General features: G+C 32.9%; 1 protein-coding gene across 5 annotated transcripts in view; it reads left to right on the plus strand.

The window, feature by feature from the left end:
• The window catches only part of DGKB (diacylglycerol kinase beta), a 700,192-nt gene that overhangs the window by 517,789 nt on the left and 169,981 nt on the right, over nucleotides 1-12,422 (plus strand). For all 5 annotated transcript variants that reach the window (XM_032305332.1, XM_032305334.1, XM_032305329.1 and 2 more), the window contains one exon: nucleotides 3,495-3,690. In XM_032305332.1, coding sequence (XP_032161223.1) covers nucleotides 3,495-3,690 — 196 coding nt within the window. The remainder of the gene's footprint in view (nucleotides 1-3,494; nucleotides 3,691-12,422) is intronic.

The following is a 12,422-nucleotide window of genomic DNA, read 5'->3' on the forward strand; positions in this document are numbered from 1 at the left end:
CACTGTTAGACCATTTGTATGTACATGTGTATTTTAGTTTGTAGATTTGCTGCTGTTGTTTTCTGAAAACACATAATTTTGTCTTAGGAATTACATATGGATTTGCAGAAAGTCTAGAAAAGTGGGCTTATATAAGTTATTTTACTCCATGTTATTTTATATAGTGAATAAAGCAATGTTTTTATGTCTGATTAAACAAAATTAGGTATAATTTTTATCTGATCTGGGCATAGAATTAGACTCGCTATAGAAAAAATATTTATGGTAGATCATTAACTGTATCTCATCAAATTTATCCACACTTAGAGCTGTCCAAAGGTCTTCATAATTTTGAATTTTTCTGTCACATGGCTTGTTAACTGAATCTGAAACAATACACTTATTTTAAAAAGTTTGTCTTTAACACCTCTGTATAGTATGGTACAAAGTAGGCTTATAAACAAGGATTAAAATACCCTAGCAGAAGAATTTAAACCATCTTCTTTCCTTTTAAGTAGATTTGTCTCTGGAATAAGATCTTCCATTTTAAAACTGAAAAGAATGGACAACGGCCTCACAGCATTGCACTCTGCAAATAGCTCCCATAGTACTATATGTTAACGACCTTTTTTCTACGTAATAAAAATATTCAGGATTTATTGACTAACCGAGGCTGTTAGCTTTTAGGCTTTTATATTCTTTTCCTCTGTAGCTACCTTTTTAAAAATCATAAATCTTCAAAGCGGATGAAAATACTATCTGACACAGTATTATAACTTGTTTATAGTTCATAGCCTTCACCCCAGCTTTTATTTCCATGCACTGGGTTGGTGCGCCAAAATTCCTGGTCTCCATCGGAGCTAGCTCCGAAATTTTCCAGACTAATGAACATAATGTTAAAGCAAACAGAGGAAGGTAACCTCGGGTCAAGAACTAGTGGAAACAAATCATTAATAAATAGCAATTTATGTAAGTACATTGTCCTGCTCGCCTAGGAACCTCAGGGTTCATCAGTCCTTCTTTGGGAACTTGAGATTTTTTTTTTTTTTTCATTTTCCCAAAAGCTGCTCACTCTGTTTCCTTGAAACTACACGTGATAAGACTCCGAAAAGTGAAAACATGAATAGTGTACACTGATGTCTTTCAGTTGTCACATGTAACTCCCCTAGTTCAATTAAAACAAAAAGCCTGTTTGCAACTGCTCTCCTTTGCTGCAGATGAACAAAGAAATACTCCTTCACTAATTCTGCAAGTAACTTGTCACAGTGGGGTTCTAAGGCCTAGTCAAATAATTGTCTTAGTGTACTACCTGCTGTGTTCAATATTGAGTGAAAATGGAAGCCAGGCCCTAACTCTAGCTTATTTCACAATTCTTCTGTTATTTAAATGATTTTAGTCAGTTTGGGGAAAGCCAGACCTTTATAAATTAACAGCAGGGAAATACCAAAGGTGTCAGATTGCATATTTATCATCTTTTTCGTGTAATACTTAAATATGTATTAAGAAGTGACTGACATAAATTAGGCAGATTTCAGAAGCCACAGGCCGTGGCTTGTAGAGGACCCCCTTCTGCTTGACATTTCATCCTTGTCAAAGATCAAATTATTTTAATTTAGGCTGCAAATTATAAGGAATGAAGACTTCTTTGTGGGAATTCCCTGTGGTAATCTGACTTTTGTTGTTACTGCTGCTTGTCAGTGTGCAAAAGATATAATATGCATGCAAATAAGGTTAAAAAATATGTACTATCTAATTATCCAGCCAGTACATTCCACTTGAAGACAGTGGGAGGCCTGACACACAGTATGTGTTTGATTCATTGAGGCCTGCAGGGTATTTACACAAGATTACTTTTAATTATGAAATTAATATCTGTTTATCTAGAATATATAGTGGTAAGTGAGTATACACATGAGCAGAATTCTTTAGTAAAAAGAAATCATCTTAATTTGATACATGAAAAGGAAGAAAAAAATCGCTTGTTTCTAGGGGGGAAGAAAAGGCATCATCCAGACCTCGGTTTCACCCCCTTTGAAACAAATTGAATGAAAACTTGGCACCTTCTCTAGAATTTGTTTCTAGCCCTGCCAAGTAGACTCAAGATGTGTTGCTTTATTTCACAGTTTTTATGTTTTAGTGAACAAGATGCAGTATTCAATTCAGTACTAAGAGGCAAATGTGGAAAAAGAGCAGGGTTTTTTTTGTTTTTTTTTGTTTATTTCATTTTGGTGGAGCGTTATCGCTTCTAGGTTCAGAAATCATCATTGCCATGAGAAAGAGAAAGATGAAGTCAGTATCAGTGCTTTGTTTTGTTTTGTTTCTGGAATAAGATATGGCAAATAAAACAGTCCCACTGCAAATATACTTCAGTCTAGGAAATGCATATCCCTACCAAAGTTCTCTGTAAAACAAAGTGTTATACATTCACATCCCTTCTCCTATTAGCTTACGTACAACTGACAAAGGGAGAATGATATCTAGGTTACATTTATAATATCTAGGATACGTTTATAATATAAGCACCACTTTGGAAACCTCAAAGCAAATGAATGAGTAATAATTCCAAAAACACAGTATGGCCTTGCACTCTTCACACATCTCCGTCAGTGGAAATGAGCAGAAAATTCAAAAAAATTAAAAAGTGGCCACTCAGAATATCAAAAAGCATTGTGTATTAGCAAGTTTCATAGTCCTCATAGTCAAAAGGGTATTTTGTCACCAGGCAAACAAACAAACAAGAAGTCTGACTGATTAATTATTTTCATTTCTCAATCTATTGTTACAGCAGCTGTAGAGTAATGGTGGATTGGACATTGCCTCAGCTGTCCTTGGCATTTCTCTCACTCAGCCTCACTGGTCCTCCATATTGGTTTAGACAACAGTGCCTCTCATTGTCTGTAATGCTGTGCTTGGAACTTAATCTAGTACAAGAAACCATCCTTGGCCACTCAAGGATGGTTTCAAGTCTCTTTGGAATGGTGTTTTTTACTTTACTTTTTTTTCTCCAAAGTCTATTAAGCCACTTCTTCCTCTGCCCAAACAAGTAAAATCACGAATTATGAATTCTTTTTCCTCATTTTGCCCCAGTAGTGGCTTGCAGTGTATTCTAAGTAGGAGCCAGTCCTTAACATTTCTGCCGGAACATTGACCAGACTTTCTAGACCCAACCTCTTTTGTAACACATAGGAGATTTGTAGTTGGTTGTATAGACACTAATGCATGTCCTCCTAATGGTTTCCTATAAACAAAGATAGACTGATGATTTAATTTGATCATGTTTAAAGACATGTTTAAACAATAACTGATTAATGTTCGTGTTTACTTCATCTTTTATATTGACATTTAGAGTAATCATTTAAGTGTCCTCGAAAGGTTTACATAAATAATGACAAGATTTTGGACTTAAAAATTCATTGAAAGATAGGTAAATGCAAAATAGAAAATCATGGAAAAAGCCATCAAATATCTTACTGTTTCTGTTTGTTTGTTTGTTTCTTTTTCTTTTTACTAATCAGTGTGATGGAGTACAAATAGATTTAATAAACATCTCCCTGGAAGGAATTGCTATTTTGAATATACCAAGCATGCATGGTGGATCCAATCTTTGGGGAGAGTCTAAGAAAAGACGAAGCCATCGCCGCATAGAGAAAAAAGGGTCTGACAAAAGGACTACACTCACAGATGCGAAAGAATTGAAGTTTGCAAGTCAGGGTAAGTATTCTCACATTTAATTGTGTTAACTTGTTTCTTTATTTGCTTTCAAAGTCTACTTTAAAAGAGTTTTCCTTTGCACCGTGGTCTATATATTTATGCAGTTATATTTTTCATAGTATCAGATATGTATGTGCGATTAAATTATATCATATTCTAAAATTGAATATAATGTGGCTATATTTTTTGGTTTTTTTTTTCCCCCTTAATTCTCCCTTTTCAGATTTCATTCTGTTTATCCTCCTTCCCAAAGAAAACTGAATATGGGTGGGTATTTAGTGGATAACACTATATAATATATTGCACATTAGGTTCTGAAATGTGATCATCTTGGTCAGGGTGTTTGAGTTGTTGTAACAAGGGCCTTGTTAAGGCTTTTCTGATGTTGTGTTGCAAGATTTTTTATTGTTGGCTGGGACATCAAAGCTATCTTACATTAAGCTGTTGTTCTAAGTACTGTGTAGAATGACATGTTTAAATGCCCCATAAGATATTTTGGTCGTCTGCGGCTATTCTTCCAGAAATTTTGTAACAGTAATGAGGAGACCTGGGAAACAGATCCAAAAATACTAGCAAAATGGGAGAGAATACCTATGGATCAGAATTTTCAATTGCATTGTAATGTAGGTCACACTTGGGCATGACAATCAAGTATTATTGATAGATTTTTATAGATAAAGATATCAATGACTGTATTCTAACAGTCATGTCCCAATAATTTATGTATATTTCTTTTACTTTTCAGAATCTACCTAATTAATACTATTGATGACATTCAGATAGCCAAGAAAGCATCTTGGCCAGCTCAGTGTAGCCAAGAAAAAGTATGGAGAGGTTGACCCCCTTATGGGCCCAAGAAAATAAATAAATATATTTTAAAAAATAAATAAAATGTGAAGATGATTGATAGGCTTGATAGTGGTAGGAAACCGCTTTATCTTTCAGTATCTTCTGTGTCTTCAGGTATCTGATTCAAGTTCTCAAAGCCAACAGTTACTTCTGTTACGTGGAATATAGTGATCATGAGGGTGACAAAGATAGACAGAAAAAGTATTAGTTATTATTCTCTTGAAAGAAGTGCTTATTACAACGTGTCAATGACAGGAGCTTTTGAAGCCCCTTAAATATATAGGTGATCTTAAAGAGGTAAATTCTAAAGAGTCATGTAATTTAGTACAAGCAAATTTATACCAACTTAATTAAAATGCTTCATACTCAGAATGAATATAACTATAATGGAGAAAAATGGGTTTTTTAAAGGAGAAATATGTAGAAGAAAGGAGTACGTTTGTGCCATATGGATTTTTAAATGAAGAGAATTACATATTATTATTATTTCCTAGGAGTTATTGACATTAATATTATATTTATGTTTAAATGTAAGGTTAATAGCTTTCTAAGAAGATTAGTAAAACATAGTAATATAGTCCATATAATTAAAAAAAAGAGCTTTATACATATCTATAACAATTTCCAGTTTTTTATGTGGTAACTACATACTAATACTTGGCATGTCCTTTGCATGTTGATATTCTATATATAAATCTAACTTACTCTCCATGTTCAGCTGCCAGGTGTGTTCACCTGTTGAGGTATTGAAGTTGCTAGGACTTACAATTATGCTGAACAAGGAGGGTGTCTATACAACCCCTGTGGAGCTTCCTGCAGGCTTGCTTTTGCTAGCGTCACTCATGACTCTCTGTAGGCTTTTTTCAGTAATAACACATTTTAAATAAAGCACAGACAGGTCAGCCAGAAGTGTCATACACTGTCATTGCCTATAACTGTATAAAAAGACCTCTCTTCCTGTTCTGTCTTCTTACTTAATGTTGTGGAACTAGTAGGACTAAGTCTCCAAAAATTTGGTAAAGGAGAAAGTGGGAACCTGTAGGGTTTGTGACAGGAATACACTTTTTCTCAATACAAAGTTAGGGAAAAAGAGTAGAAATCAGAGTTCGTGGAGGTCATTGTATGATCAGAAGTATGTTTATATCTGATTTGATTCAACTCTTTGTTCCCTTTTTTGAAGCAGATGGTGCTTGTAATTTGAGTGTAGTTTTATTTCAAGATAAGGACAATTTCATCACTAAAAATGACCTTATCAGCTGAATATTAAAAATAGATTATAATATATTATGTACATAATATATATAATATATATTAATATGTAATATAATATATTAACCAGTATTCCCTTTTTATTAATTTTATGTAGTTTTTTTCATATTAAAGTATTTGGCCAAAGAATAACCAGAAGTATCTCAAAATGCTTCTAAGATTTGATTGCAAATTTATTCTCTTAACCCATAAATGTTATACTTACTAGTCAAGAAGTGAAATTTACTACTTATAATACCTGCATAGATCCTATTCCTAAATAGTACATATTTCTGTCATTTGATTCTGTCTTCAATATCTTGACATAAAAACGATAGTATTAAATGTAAGAGTCAATCAGTATTTTAAATCTAAATATATTTTCAAATTTACATAAAATGATTATAGGTATTGACTTTAGAATGAATTATGAAAAATACAGTTCTTGTTCAACATGTTTCTTTAGCCCAGACTCATGTTAATATTTTTCACTCTTAGAAAATATGTAAATAAAGCAATAAAAGACTTTATAATACAATTTCCTTTTCAGGAGGTACTTTCTTAAAATATTAACAAACAACTTTAATGATATGCCACTGCAAAAAATTTGAAGTTCAAACTACATTTTTACCATATTAAAGTGGATGCTTATTTCCATAAACTTTAGAAAGCATTTGGTGGGGGACAGAGTCGGGGAAACATGCATAACTAGATTCTTATAATAAAGATAAATTATTTTATTTAGTAGAAGCATTTAAATTAAGAAATAAGTGTACAGGGTTTTTGTTTTTTTGTTTTTTGTAACTTAAATATATGTCATAGACCAAAGGTACGTGATCAGGTTTTAGAGCATTAAATCCTCATCTATATTATGCTGTACATAATCTGTGTTTGTATGTGTACTCTGGGTTTTTTTTTTTTCAATTTATAATTTTAACCTCAATTTTATTTTTGAAATAAATCCATTTGAGCAAAAATAGGGTAAAAACCAAAACTGAATAATAATGCAGGAGGTATTTGAATAAGGCAAAGACTGTGAAGGGGGACAAGAAAGAGTAAAGTTTAGAAAGTAACACCAAGCTGATGTGACAGCTCTCAACACTTCCTCTCATACAGCCTTAACCTTGAACATTTATTGTGAACATGCCTTTTCTTTTTCATTCTCTTGCATACAATTTATTGTATATCAGCTCCCCAAGAACAAGCTTTTCTGTAGACTTTATGCTGCCCGTGCTTCTCCCCCTCCCAGATTGATGTTTGTGTCCTGTGCTAGGGAAGACTAAAACTTCTAAGGATTCTTCTTAGTAGCCAGAGAGATGATGCATCTGACTGACTATCAGGGAATCTCTCTACATCAAATGACTTTGTTATTATTTTGTCTTTTGAAAACTTGGAGGTAGTAAGAAGAGGAAAAGGCAGTCAAAGCCAGATTTATCAAGGAGAATAAATGAGCTGATATCTGCGAAAACTTGACAAAGCTTGAATTTCTTTTGCCTCTGAAGATAAATAACGTTATTGGCTCTTCTGTCTCTGTCTTTACAATGGGGATGGTAAATTCTGGAAGAGTTGAGATTCATCTCCCTGCTCTATGCGTTGTATTACCTGGATAAGGATACAAATAGCACTTAAACAGTAAGACCCTGACTTTCTATGCCTTGTAGAAGTTGCAGTTCTCTGAAAGTTGATTGTAAGAACATTTGTTATCCATTATTATCAATTTTTCTAGACATCTCTATGGGTTATTTGGGGTAATTTAGAAGGCAATGTTTTAAGTTGTCTAAATATAAACTGCAACATTCATTTTAGAACTGTAGATGATGTATTTGGCATTCAAACACCGGCAAGCAGAACAATTTCCAAGCATTTAAATTCAGTGATTAAATCAATTATATTTAGAAACAAGAAAATGATTTCATGCTGCATTATTATACCTGGATCTTAAAATTATTGAAAAAAGATTATGGCACTTGAGATGTTACATTTCACAAAAATATATGTCATATACTAATACCATGATAGTTTTATTGGTTGAAAATAGATAGATCCAAACATTTGCTATCCAGTAACCTTTAAGGAGATGTCTCGAATGAGTTCTTCAGTGTATGTTTTCAAACTATCTCCTTTGAAAATTTCCAGCAGTGGCTAATATAAATAATATCACATACTTAATAAAACTATCTAAATATCAAAGTTTCTGTTTGCAGTTGAATATTGAATCATACACCTGGATGTCTTAATGTGATAGTTCTCTATTTTTGCAAAAGGCATACTTTTTAAGTGTAAGACAGTTATAAAGAATTAAGGGATACAAAATGTATTTCTTTCTTTTTTTTTTTTTTAAAGATTTTTATTTATTTATTTGACAGAGAGAGATCACAAGTAGGCTTAGAGGCAGGCAGAGAGAGAGGAAGGGAAGCAGGCTCCCTGCTGAGCAGAGAGCTCGATATGGGACTTGACCCGAGAACCCTGAGATCATGACCTGAGCCGAAGGCAGTGGCTTAACCCACTGAGCCACCCAGGTGCCCCAAAATGTATTTCTTATATGTAAAAGTAGATAATGCATTTTTGAAATATAAGGCAATGTACTCTTGTCTTTGGCCTACCTGAAACAATCATGAAATTCATGGCATTATATTTGTCATGGCACTATAAGACTACAGAGAAACTGCTAGCCTCCTAAAAATTTGGAAATCGGAAACCATAACTATGCGTAAATTATTATTTATGGATGATTGAAACATCAGATGGCAGTCTTTAGAAGCATCACTGATCTTTTTCCCATGTTCAAAAGTCAGATTTTCAAAATCTGACAAGCAGGATTCTAGAAACAAAGTCTGACATGTAGTATAATTCTGGAACTTAGAGTAAAATTGGTAAGTCCACAAAATCATTTCGATATAAACAGACAAGTAATCATTTAAACAGTACAGTGGTATTTTCTAATACATAAATGAGATCATTGCCAATAAGGGTTTATTCTGGAAAATAGATTGAAATAGGAAAATGGAGAAAATACAAATAATAGGAGGTAGGAAAAGGCAGAACAAGGAGTAACTTGCTTCTACCTAATGAATCTGGAAAAACTTGAAACAAATTAGATTTTTGTAGCAGTTGCATTTTGAAAAATATATGAGCTGGCAGTCAATCTAGTGAATGCAAAAGAAGGAAAGGGGATTTGTTTATTTGAGGTTTTAAATCAAAGCTCAGCTGTTACCTTCTCTGACTTCTGAGGCTGAATACCGTCTTTATTTTCAAATGCTAATGCTATTCTGATACCCGTCTACATTTCTAGCTATTGATTTTAATTGCAACTTCAGAGAAAGATGGAAAATATAAATGCTCTAATGGGTCATTTTCTCTACAATGTTGATGTCTAATATCAGTGATAAAAGGACCATCTTACTTGTTTCTGTGACATAGTATCCAATCCTGAGTCTTTTGAAAGTAATAGCAGGTCATCTACTCAGGCTAAGGTTGCATTATAATTCTAAGTAAATTTAACTTGTGCAGTGGTGGAAATAAAAAATATATTTCCAAGTTAAATAAATATTGACTGATTATATAAGCCTCAACTAATTAAATAATACTTGTAGAGTTTGCTTTCAGATTAGTGACATGAAGTTCCCATATGTGATGCCATTCTTAGAAGTTTCCCAAATATCAAGTTCTACAGTAACCTTGCCAGTTGACAATGGTAATTTAAAGCCCATGTAATAGATGTGCCCCAGGGAACTTAAAATAATTTTCTTATAATCAGGATATATGGCACTAAGGGTGAATTTTTAAAGAATAGTAAACATGAAAGTACTATCAAAAAGATATAAAACCTTCAACAAAAATTGTTAAACATGGGTCATGGTTCCTTTTTTTCCCCTGTTGGCATTAAAAATCATGTTTTCTTTTAAATCAAGATACAAAATAATAACCAAGAAAAACTAATCTCATTGAGAATGAAATTTCAATTGCACCATCTTATGGAATGACACCTTATGTAAGGACTTCAAGTCATACAGGAGAGATATTAGACCTGTATGTTGCGTTTCTTTCTTTATAAGTATTTTTTTCTACTTCTTTTAATGGACATGAGGAAACCACAAAAATCTATCAACTGGTTCTCCTTGCATTCATTCCTTTAACTACCAAAGAGTGGCATGGGGTCCTGTTAGGGAGGAAAGAGACCTTTTTCTTGAAAAGAGCCAAATTCCACCACTTACTTAATTATCTTTGATCTGTATGAATTTGAGTTAACCAAAGCCAATCACCACTGGATTTCCATTGCCATGAATTTACATAGATCATCATTTTCTCCATTCTGGGTAATTATTCTTCTGGCTTAATAAAAATAGTTCTATTCTGCTTTTGGTGAACTGTGGATTTATAAACTTAAGGGTTTTTTTGGTGTCTATTTTAGGCAGTGTCTATTGGCTGCTGTACAATTAAAACTATTAATCAGAGTAAGGTAAAAATTGAGGCCTAAATGTTATAAGGTGACAGTCATTTGAAATAAGACTAATAATCTCCATAGATAAACATGTCTAATTTAAATGAGCTCTAGGGAGTTTTTTTAGAAAGTTCAAATGCCTGATGAATGCTACACTGTTATTCTAATTATATTGTAATATGGCATAAAATAACAATCTCATTTCATCCTTTTATTTACAAAGCTGCCCCCATTGTCATTATATTTTACCTGTTCAAGCTCTGAAAGATTGCTCCTCGTTGAGAGATTCATTAAAAGAGAATAATTATATTATATTTCACAGATTGGCTGAAAGAAAATGTATCTTTGAACAATTTCATTTCCCTGAACAGTTGTTCATTTCAAGGTGGAAGACAGGTCTATTAAGTACCTTCCCCCCTTTTTAAACATGTCAAAGCTAACCATTAATACTGAAATTAGTAATTTGGTTCTGATTTAATGAAAGAATCAGCTGCTATTTGTAGAACTCAGTTTCTGTGGCTGAGAAAAACATAGTGTCTTCAAAATATTGAATAACAAAATATATTTAAGAATCTTTTTATGCACAATGATTTAAATTCATGTCTTTCCTGTTAGTTAAAGCTCTTAGCCTTAGCATACTGACTTTTTTCCTTACTGATGATGCTTGAGAATATGTACTTCTCCATCCAAAAAACTACATAGGCTTTTCTAAGTATGTGGCATTCAAATTTTCAGAGTATCTTGTTAGATGAATAGTAGATAGAAAATCAACCAATATAATGAACATTCAGTTTTAAAATTTACTGCATGAAAGGCTCATGGGATTTGTGATTAAATGTCTTTTCAAAATGAAAAAGAGAGTCATGTACACAAAAATGTGACTTCAAAAAAATTAGGTCTGACACAGGTCACTTCGTATTTAAACATTTCAGTGTTGTGCGAAAAGCTGTTCATGGTCATATGCAAGTAAATACCTTAACTCTTAATCTTAACACTCTATAGTAAATAATTAAGCAGTAATGAAATAATATATTCATCATTGATGGATTTGCCAAGCTTTGCATACTTGCTTATAAGCACTTTCTTCCCTGAGAGTCCTTACATGATAGTCTTCTTAACACTGCTCTGCCAGCCCACGAAAATAGAAGTACTGGGAGATCTAGTGCGCAGCGTGGGAAGCCAGGAAAGGAGTCAACCCATCTTTCACCCAGGATAAAAGTATAAAAAGTGTTATTTGATTTTTAAAAGACAGTAATTGTATCACATTTAAATACCGATTTTAAACGTGTGTAGGATTTGAAGAGCTCTCAAGATACAAAATGCATTAACTGTATCATTTTAGAAGGGTGTAACTAAACTATGCTAATACATTAGCATTGCTGTTTTGAGTCAGAGGTTGAGGCTGAGGTTTTGCACATTTTGTAGTTAGCTGTTATTTCTAAATTCTTCATTAATGTGTTTTCTGGTGTTTTATTAATGAAACATTTCTTCTAAAGGAAGTCTATAAGGTCTTTATCTTGCCTTATTAAAATAGATCCGTTTAGATCTCTGTTGCATTTTTTGCTTTTCATTTTTGCTATTTGGCTTCTGAATATTTTACATGTTACCTTTGTAAACTTTTCATCCAGATATTCATATTCATACAGAAGTCAGCAATTAGAAAGGAACTGTAGTAGTTGATTTTATTCTTGAAGAAGGGAATGAATATAGTATGGTAGATTTATGATAGAACCTAAAATTTAACTTCCTTTGCAAATCAAGAAACTATTCAGTTATTCACGGTATTGCAAAATAAAATAAACACATTAGTTTAGGCAGAAAAGTTGAATTAAACTAAAAAGCAATCTGACACTTTAAATCTCTCATGAAGGTTTAATAAATCAAGGTATTTATTAGCGAGTACTCACAGAAAATGCCTTTATCAGGTGTTGTGACACAGTCTGTGCGTGTAAGTGCACATGTGTCTGTGTGGTGTGTATATGTGTGCCTATATACTGAATTCATTTATGGGGAAAGAATAATGGACATGCAGATTACAAAATGATGCATGGTAGAAAAACATCAGTTGAACACAAATTATTTTGGAAGTTCGTGTCAGAAAACTAGGGAACCAAATAAAGCATCGTTTTAAGAGGAAAATAGGTTTTATTTTTGTTTTAATAGCAGAAGAGACAGTGATAGTATAAAATATTCT

Source organism: Mustela erminea, chromosome 11 (genome assembly GCF_009829155.1).
Source record: "Mustela erminea isolate mMusErm1 chromosome 11, mMusErm1.Pri, whole genome shotgun sequence".
Classification (NCBI taxonomy): Eukaryota; Metazoa; Chordata; class Mammalia; order Carnivora; family Mustelidae; genus Mustela; species Mustela erminea.